This window comes from Danio rerio, chromosome 21 (genome assembly GCF_049306965.1).
Source record: "Danio rerio strain Tuebingen ecotype United States chromosome 21, GRCz12tu, whole genome shotgun sequence".
Classification (NCBI taxonomy): Eukaryota; Metazoa; Chordata; class Actinopteri; order Cypriniformes; family Danionidae; genus Danio; species Danio rerio.
Window position 1 is genome coordinate 262,307 of NC_133196.1, and position 10,194 is coordinate 272,500.

The following is a 10,194-nucleotide window of genomic DNA, read 5'->3' on the forward strand; positions in this document are numbered from 1 at the left end:
TTTATTGACTGATTCTGGGTTTTCACCTTTATTGGATAATACAGTAGAGAAATTGACAGGAAAGCACGGGGAGCAGAGAGAGGGGAAGGGTCGGCGTAGGACCTCGGGGCGGGAATCAAACTCGGGCCGCCGTAAGCACTAAAGTGCATGTGTCAATGCACTTTCCACTACGCCATTGGCACAGACAAGTGCAATTACTGTTGATGATTAGTTTCTGAAAGTGTTCTCCCCCCCGGCTCTTAATATATGTGTATATTGCATGATGATGTGAGCTTTGTGTTTCATGACGTCTCTCTTCATCTGGAGCTGGTGGAAGCAGATCTGAAGTGGATCCTGATCCTGATTCTACCTGAGCAGCAGGTGAGCGTTCACATTTATTAATGAGTGATGTTGATCAGCAGAGTCTGCATTTCCTGCACTTAACCCCTTGTGTGCTGTTGGGTCGATTTCTTCCACTCTGGGCTGATTTTGAGGCTTGATTTGGCCACAGCTCTCTCTTTCAGCAAATATTCTGATTTCAGAAACTCATCAACACACTCTGTTCAGACGGACTGTCTTTGCCCCATTGACTTCCATTATAATCACATTTATTGACAGTAAAGCCATGACAGCAGATCATCCTGCGCTCCTGAGTGCTGCTGGGTTTCCCTGTTTCAAGCAAGTGTTGAACAGATCATGTAGAGCAGCAGATTGAGGAACTTTACTGACTTTACTGGCGATTGTTCATCTTGATATCTTTCATTAAACTACAACAAAAAGGGTAAAAGTATATCTGTATGTGTATATATATATTCACATTTACCTGTTGAATTCAACCAGCTGGCCATGAGTGTTTGGCTAATGTAATGTAAAAATAACTCAAGAGGTCTGCTACTACTAGTTTAATATTTGTTGTAATCTAACAATTCTAAATTGCTGATTAGATTAAACTTTTAAGTTGCCAGAATAATTTTATTAAGTTTTCACAACAGGAAAATATTGAATTACATAACTAAAAACATGTATTTAAAGGGAAATGTGTCTGTTAATTAGTTTGAAACAATATTTAACTTGTAGTAACGCAGAGAGCTTTTCTAGAATACACAAGAATTTGAGGAGGAGGTTGAGAGGGAAGTGATGACCATGTCTATCATTGGTGATCTGTCTAATTTGGAATTTAACCACAAGATGGAAACCATCATGGTTGAGGGCATCAGAATGCTATGGGATGGATATCTCCAGTGCTCTGCTGATGGGCATTATATATAGTCTGAATCTCAGCTTCCTCAAGGAACTTAAATATACTTGTGAAGTTTCTCAAACTTGATGGACTGAAGCCCAGTGCAACAGTAATGCGTCTCCAGAGCAGTACTTGCTGAAGTCTCCACGTATTTCAGAGTAGATTTGGCTCAGTTTGTTGCACTTGATGTTGTTTTGTATCTTTAAGTCCATGCACTGATGTTTTTGGTGTTTGTCATACTGTTTATTTGGGTCAGTTCACACTTTTGTTTTGTAAAATACTGAAAACTGGGGTTTAAAATGAATAAGAAATTACTGGAAAACAAAAATGTTGTTGTTAAATGTATTTCTTACAAGTGACTAAAACAATCAATTTAAAATCGTACAAAAATATCTAACAATTTCAGCTGCTTCATTTATTTGAGCTTCTAAACTTGGAAACCTGCATGTATAATTATAGTTCAGTACATAACACTGGAGTTATTTTACATTTTAATTAAAAAACATTAGTTGAAACAACTTCATTTTTTTGAGTACCCAACTTAAAAAATATAGTTTCTGCTATGTAAAAATGCCTCTGATTGAGGAGGAACAGGTCGTTCAGCTAACATAATGAAGGTTGTTGTCTGAACTTAATTTTGTCAGATTGTAACTTGAAAATATTGATGCAAACTGTTGCGTATTTTTTTAATTTTTTGTTGGGTCTAAAGAGTATTTTTTAGAGTGTTCATAAAGTATTATATACAAATCTGAACACACACACACACACAAACACGCACACACACGTGAGCAACATCTGTTAAATGAGACGAGTTATGCCGAATATGATCTGTTCATCCACCAGCAGAGTGTTCAAGACATGATGAAGTGTTTGATCAGAAAAATACAGGCCATAATAATCCAGCCACCTGCGAATATTCACAAATGAGTGACAGTAGAGCACTTACAGACGTCTGTTTCTAAGGTTTCAACATCTAAATCAGCCACAGAGTTGATCTGCATGTGTGTTATTGCAGCGCTGGACTCAAGCCTTTCACTCGACTAGAACTTCCTCAGTGTTCAGCTGCTGCGACACCGTCTGATGAAGAGGAACTGAATCATGACTGAACTGTGCACACTGAGAGTAACCTGAACTGCAGGTGTAGTGCAGTACTCTACATGTCCAGCAGGTGCGGTATCGACTGAGAGTCATTCACAAATCAACATGTCGGGCTGAGTCTCATTGTATTTTCACATCAGTTGTGTGTCGGAGGGAGAGAGGGAGATCCAGCATCTCCATCATGAGCCGTTTCAGACAGTGAAGCGTCTGTGGGCTGACCTCTGACCTCTGCCGTGTCCTCCTCCTGCTCCTCCACAGGCATCAGTGCGCTCAGGTCCAGGAAGGGTTTGTGTGGAGCGCTCGCGGCTCTCGCCGGACTCTGGGTCAGGACTGGTTTATCGCTGGGTTTCCGCTTTCCTTCATCTGATTTGAGCGCAGCAGCTCTGAGCGCCGGCAGCTTCTCCTCCCACGCCGGACAGTCCTCACTGATCTCCACCGGGAGGAACTCATCCGAGAAGTCCTCAGTCTGGTCTGCCAGTGTGTGTGTGTCCTCTGAGAGTGTGTGAGGGTGGCTGGTGTGTGTATCGGTGTCTTTAAAGCTGACCCGAGGTGTCCTGATGGTGAGCGGCTCCTCTTCCGGCTCCGGCTCCGCAGGTTGGCATGGTGATGAGGATGCGCTGTTTCTGAAGAAGTCTGTGATCTCCTCTGTCTCCTCCTCATGCTTTTCTCCTCCTGCTTCTTGCTCTCGGTGGTCCTCCAGATATCCGGCTAGTCTGACGGGCCCCTGCGGCTCCACATGAGCCGGCTCCGGCTTCAGGATTCTCTCGGGCCCCCGTGGAGCCTCCACCTTCAGCACAAACTTCTCCAGGTATCCTCTGTCCTCAGAGTCCGACTGCTGGCTGTGGAAGGACTTCTCCGAGGCGGCGTCTTCATCCTCGCTGCGCTTGGCTCTGGAGCCGACGGCGTCCGCGTACAGGTCCGAGTACAGGAACGCCAGCGCTTTGGGCTCCTCCAGCAGGATCTGGTCGATGATCTTCGGAGGCCCTTCAGGAAGGAATACGGGTGTCAGAACGGGTTCTTCAGTGGTGAACAGAGCGCTGCCGCTCTCCTTCACTGAGGGCTTGCTTGATTCTCGCCCCCTGGTGGACGCAGAGTCGTGATCCATCGGGTCTCCACCTCCGCCGTAAAACACGTCGTCCAGATGTTCTCCGGAGATGTCCAGCATGCTGACCGCAGTGCGCACTTCTGAGGGAGCTTCCTCTTCTGGAGGATCCGCCTTCTCCTCCTGCTGCTCGCCGCTCTCCTGTGTGGCGCAAGGTTATATTAGTACACCACAACTGTTCATCAGGAACACTGTCAGTCACTGATCAACTAAAGCTGGCTGAATTCAGTCATGAGTTATCCAGAATCATCCCTGCACTGGACCTGAGTAATGATAGAGCCTGTGGCTATTTAGAGGAGTTCCTGTAGATGGCGCCAAACACATCAGTCCCGCGCATGATTATAAACAAAAACACTTTACACACACAATACAGCTATTCTGAACTGACAACATCTATAAACTAGGCATATTTACCTGCATGTGTCATCATTAATAAGTAATTATTCGTAATTCTAATCTGTGTAAACACTTAACTGTAGTCGACACTCTGAGACACTCTGGGCTCTATTTTGACGGTCCATGTGCAGAGCGCAAAGCACAGGGCGCAAAGGCTTTCAGGGCGTGTCAGGATGCGTTTTTGCTAATTTAAGGACGGGAAAATCCGCTTTGCGCGATGGCACATGGTCTAAAAAGTTGAGCTTATTTTCTTAATAAGTTATAGGTGTGTTTTGAGAATAATCCAATCAGAGTCTCATCTCCCATTCCCTTTAAGAGTCAGCTGCGTCACGCCAAGAGCGCATTCGCTATTTACAGGACGTGAAGTAAGTCTAAGTGGAAAAACTGAGCATTTCACAAGCAAACAGTGAACAGTTTTGTCATTTTCTCATTTTTTCGTGACAATGAGAGATAATGGATCTACTTTCACTTTCGCTCTTGGATAGGGAAACCTTTACACACAGACATCAATTAGTCTATAAATAATTAATTGCAATTGTTAAGCGCAAATATTCGTTTCAAAACTATTTCTAAATTCAGTTCTAATTTCCAGCAAACGAATAAATGAACAATAATAATGAAGTGTGCTCAGAAACCTGAGTTATATCCAAATACACATGCTGCGCCCGATATGGTCTAAAACATTTACATTTAGTCATTTAGCAGACGCTTTTATCCAAAGCGACTTACAAATGAGAACAAATATAAAACCTGACAGGTGGACAAATCTAAGCTTGTTTTTAATAAAACAAATATAAATATGGATATAATAAATAATACTGCTAATAATAATAACATTATACAAAAGCAAATTGTTATGAATGAACTGAAAAAGCCTCCCGAGATGAAGAAGACATAAAGCAGTGGTTTTTCATATTTATGTAGGCTAGAAAATAATGTGTTTTGTAATATTTTAACCCTTTATATTTATATCCTATGTCTATTCTTATTATATCCTATATATATCCTTAATATTTAAATGTTTTCACATGTAAAGATGTTTGCCTATTGCTCTCTTGTGTGTATTAAGCAGTGTGTAAGCGAGGTGCAACTCTGCGCTGGAGTTTAGACCGGGTTTGTTTTGGTGTAATGAAAAATCTATGATAGTTTCTCAAAATAGCAACGCGCCAGCGGTCCGCCTCAGAACGCCTTCCTTTTTAGAGCAGAACGCCTATGAGCGCACATATGAGCACTAATGCATTTGCTATTTAAACAGCCTAGCGCAACGCCTCAAAACCACTCTTGCGCCAAGCTGAAACTACCAAAAGACTATTGCGCCGCACCTTGCGCCACACTGCGCCGGGTGTATGATAGCGCGCTATGAGCTAAAGCTGAAGTTGTATAAAGCTAAGTATAATATGTGGACAGAATGAAAGGAACGAAACGGTCAGTGAAGCAATGTGAAACTGAAGAGAAGCGCACAGAGAATGCCAGACACTCAGAGAATGCAGTGCTGTGTTAATAACCTGTGTGTGCGGCGGTGCTTCCTCCAGCGCTGCGGCTCCTGACGGCGCTCGGCTGTCCAGAAGTGTGAACTTCTCGAAGTAATCTTCACTGGCTGCTCTGCGGGTCAGCTGTAGCGGTGGAAACATCACAGTCATACAGCAGCAGCACTTCCACAAACATGCAGTGCGAGTAGAGTACAGGTGGAGTAGAGCAACCCTTCTGAAAGCACTCTATTACAGTGTGCAGATGGATCCTGTCGCCCACATCACTGCTCAGTGGAAGAACACAGATCACTAATATAAGCATCTATAATGAGCTGACAGAAGACGAGCTGATGTCACATGCGCAGAGAAACCTGCAGAGATATTCAGCTGCAGACACACGACCCAGGCCACAGCCAGCCCTGCATCAGTGATGCACATGACCGACTGACAGGCATGTGGATGCACTCAGATCGCCCCCTAGTGGGTGATCACTGAGCAAGTTTCATCATTTTATCCTGATCTCAGGTCAGTTTCAGGCTTTTGAGGATTGTTTAATGAGACGTTTGTAAAATGAAAAGGAATGATAATAGTTCAGAATAGCTAATAGTCTATGTTAGGCCTGATTAGCAGAGCTCATCGTGCAACAAACAATATCTAAGCCTTTTATTACGCATACACTTAATGTTTTATAGTATTAGATGAAAAGTGCAGTTACACGGTTCAGCTTCAGTTTAACATTCACAATAATTTAGAAAGACCATTCTGTTGCATGTTTTACAAGTTTTTGTTGCATTTACATGCTCATTTAGGGCGGAGCTATCTGTTCTTTAGGGTGGAGCCATTAGTTCTTTAGGTTGGGGCTATCAGTCCTTTAAGGTGGAGCTCTCAGTCGTTTTTTCAAGGAGCTAACAGTCTTTTAGGGCGGAGCTATCATTTCTTTTGGGGCATGCTATAAATCCTTTAAGGCGGAGCTATCAGTAATTTAGGGAGGAGCTATCGGTCCTTTAGGGCGGTGCTCTCAGTCGTTTTTCAGGGAGCTAACAGTCTTTTAGGGCGGAGCTATCAGTCCTTTAAGGCGGAGCTATCAGTAATTTAGGAAGGAACTATCAGTCCTTTAAGGTGGAGCTATCAGTCCTTTAGGGTGGAGCTATCAGTCCTTTAGGGTGGAGCTATCAGTCCTTTAGGGCATAGCTATCTGTTCTTAAGGGTGGAGCAATTAGTCCTTTAGGGAGGGGCTATTAGTTCATTTTTCAGGAGCTATCAGTCTTTTAGGGCGGAGCTATCAGTCCATTTTTAGGAGCTATCAGTCCTTAAGGGCGGAGCTCTTAGTCGTTTTTCAAGGAGCTAACAGTCCTTCAGGGAGGAGCTATCAGTTTTTTTTGGGCATGCTATCAGTCCTTTAGGGAGGAGCTATCAGTCCTTTAGGGTGGAGCTATCAGTCCTTTAGGGTGGAGCTATCAGTAATTTATGATGGAGCTATCAGTCCTTTAGGGAGGAGCTATCAGTCCTTTAGGGTGGAGCTATCAGTCCTTTAGGGTGGGCCTATCAGTAATTTAGGGTGGAGCTATCAGTCCTTTAGGGAGGAGCTATCAGTCCTTTAGGGTGGAGCTATCAGTCCTTTAGGGTGGAGCTATCAGTCCTTTAGGGTGGAGCTATCAGTCCTTTAGGGTGGGGCTATCAGTAATTTAGGGTGGAGCTATCAGTCCTTTAGGGAGGAGCTATCAGTCCTTTAGGGTGGAGCTATCAGTCCTTTAGGGTGGGGCTATCAGTAATTTAGGGTGGAGCTATCAGTCCTTTAGGGTGGAGCTATCAGTAATTTAGGGTGGAGCTATCAGTCCTTTAGGGTGGAGCTATCAAGCCTCCTTTCCACTGCACATGCCAAATGACAAGTGACAGAGCGGACATCAGTCATTTCCAGTGGAGAGTAGTGCGGGAGCTGTGTGGAGTTCTGATCATCTCCGTATGCAGAAATTTTAGATGTGTTTTGAGCTGCAGAAGTATTGAAATGTTTAAACTCCTGCGACTGAAGCGTATGCGACCTGCTGCCCGGATGTGATGTATGTCTAAGCAGGTCCGCGTGTGAGAGGTAAGAAATAGTCGTTTTTTCGTTATTTTTGGACTCAGAAAATTAATGAATCAAGCATCTGTGTTCATGAAGAGCATGTTTAACGCTGTCTCCACATTCCCTCCAATACTTTAGCGGTCTGAGTTTCTAGTGTTCATTCAGTCATCCCTGCTGAACACACAGAGAGTAAAGGCTCTTGTGCACTCCTTCATTTCAGACACTGCCAGTACAGCTTCTCTCCATGGTGCAGACAACACTGAAGATTTGTGCGTATTCTGACAGTCCTGTCCAAATGTTGTGTGCAGTGGAAAGCGGCTCCAGTCACGGGGCTATCAGTCCACTTTCTTTGAGGGTCTATCGGTCCTTAAGGGTGGGGCTGTCGGTGAGTGTCTCCTGTCTACTGTGATTTCACTCATTCATCAGTATTCTTTATTTTGTCAGCAACACGCATCTTTCAGCAATCCAATCAGTTCCCGGAGATAAGAGAGTGCAGTCTTCTGTTAGATGGACACCTCTACATGTCAACATCTGTGACCGCGGCTGCCTCCTCATGCTTTATTGTCCATTACCTGTGTAAACGGACTCTTCACATCTCAGTGGAGGAATACAGGAGTGGCGTGTGAGATCATTGAGCATGCAGTCATTCAGCAGATGCTTTAGTCCAATGCGGCTTACAGTTGAGGAGGCATTCAGTGATCAGCAAGACGAGGCGACACACACAAGAGCAAGCAGAGCATGCTGGGAATGTGTGAGGCTTGAGAGCTCTGCACCTCCAGCCATAATAAATCCACCAGCGGTGAGGTCTCTGTCGTGTGTCTGTGATTGTGTCCTGAAGTGTGTGTGGATCTGCATCTGGATGTTACTGTAAATGTGTGTGTGTGTGTGTGTGATCTGTTCACCTGTATGTGCGGGAGCGGCACTGGCACTGGCACCGGCGGTTCTGGAAGCGCAGGACGCTCCTCAGGCTGTTCCTGCAGATCTCCAGACTCCTCCAGGGTCTCTGTGGGCTTCACGGCCGGCGTCTCCTGCAGGTAATACAGCTGATCCTCCAGGCCGCCGCTCTCCTCCTCATCCACCGTGGAGACCCCGGCCGGAGCGATGATGTTCAGGATCTCCGAGCCCTCAGACACTAGACTGAAGATTTGCTGGTGTGTTTCTGCTCGGTGCTCCTCGGGCTCCTCCGTCAGGTTGGGTTTGGACACCTCCACCATCGCCGGCCGATCCGCCTCCGCCAGCACCTCCAGGCTGACCTGAGGAGCAGATTTGGCTTTCTCGGACCGGTTCCTCCGGGTTCTTCTGGTCTTCAGGGCTTCATCCATGATGACGATGATGCTGCCGGCGGCTGCAGGTGAGCGGAGACTGCAGGTCAGGTCTGGAGGCCACGGCGTGCCGCAGCGGCTGGAAGAGGAGCAGGTCTCCCACTGGATCCCGCTGTCCTCGCTCTGCACCGTGACCATGGAGAAACAGCGGTCCATCATCACACACTGCAGCTTGGGCTTCACCGCACTGTCCTGCACCAGCGCTCGCAGACTGCAGAGACACACACACACACACACACCAGCAGCAGCAGCGCATTACACACACACAGAACAGCGGAGGTTTACAGTTCTGTCCTCATCTACTCTCCCTCAAGTGCTTCTACACACTGAAGAGGATATTGTGAAGAATGCTGGAGAACTGTAACCATTGACTCTCATAGTAAAACTAACACTGTTCTCCACCACCTGGCAACCCGGGGTGCTGAAATATCATTGGTTAATCTGGCAGTGGGCTGCTTGTAGAGACCAAGACAAAGACCGGCTGCAGCATCATATTAAAGACGGTTCAGCCCAAAACTACAGTTCTGTCCTCATGTCCTCTCCTGTTCCTCTCCACACATGTGCTTCTGCTGCTTGTTTAAACTACAATTCTGGAGATTCTACTGGGACGAGTATAGTTCACTCATTCACTCATTTTCTGTTCAGCTTAGTCCATTTATTAATCAGGGGTCACCACAGCAGAATGAACCACTAACTATTCCAGCATATGTTTTACACAGTGGATGCCCTTCCAGCCACTACCCAGTACTGGGAAACACCCACTCATACACTACGGCCAGTGTAGTTGATCAGTTCCCCTATAGCGCATGTGTTTGGACTGTGGGGGAAACCGGAGCACCCGGAGGAAACCAACACCAACACGGGGAGAACATGCAAACTCCACACAGAAACACCAACTGACCCAGCTGGGACTCAAATCAGCGCTTCCCACTGTGCCACCGCACCACCCCTATATTATATTATATTATTATGATATTTATATTCTTATTAGATTATTATTATTATAATTATACTATTTATATATTGTATAATTATTATTTTATTATTATATTATTATTAATATACTGCTGTGATTATTATTATATTTTATTATATTTATATTATTTTTATTGTTATATTCATATTATTAAATTATTATCTTATTGATATTATTATATTAGTATTATTACATCATTAGCATATTATTCTTATATTATTATTATTATTATATTATTCTTATATTTTATTATTATATAATTATAATTTTATATTATTATATTTTATTATTATATTATTTTTATTTTATAAAGTTATTATTATATAATATAAAACTCTGTCTGTCAATTCTTCTGTTTTTCCTGTGATACTCCTGTATTTTATTATTATTATATTAATATTATTATTAAATTAATTATTATTTTATATTATATTTTATTATTATTGTATTATTATTAAATTAATTATTATTTTATATTATTATATTTTATTATTATATTATATTATTATTATTATTTTTATTCTATTTATATTATTATATTATTATTACA

The 10,194-nt window shown here is 43.6% G+C and overlaps 1 protein-coding gene across 1 annotated transcript in view; it reads right to left on the reverse strand.

The window, feature by feature from the left end:
• si:ch1073-398f15.1 overlaps window positions 1-10,194 on the reverse strand; it is an 11,528-nt gene continuing 1,334 nt past the window's right edge. Inside the window, exons 2-4 of the mRNA XM_005170241.6 lie at window positions 8,249-8,879; window positions 5,321-5,428; window positions 1-3,560 (exon numbers count right to left, since the gene is read on the reverse strand). Coding sequence (XP_005170298.1) covers window positions 2,454-3,560; window positions 5,321-5,428; window positions 8,249-8,879 — 1,846 coding nt within the window. The 3' untranslated portion in view covers window positions 1-2,453. The remainder of the gene's footprint in view (window positions 3,561-5,320; window positions 5,429-8,248; window positions 8,880-10,194) is intronic.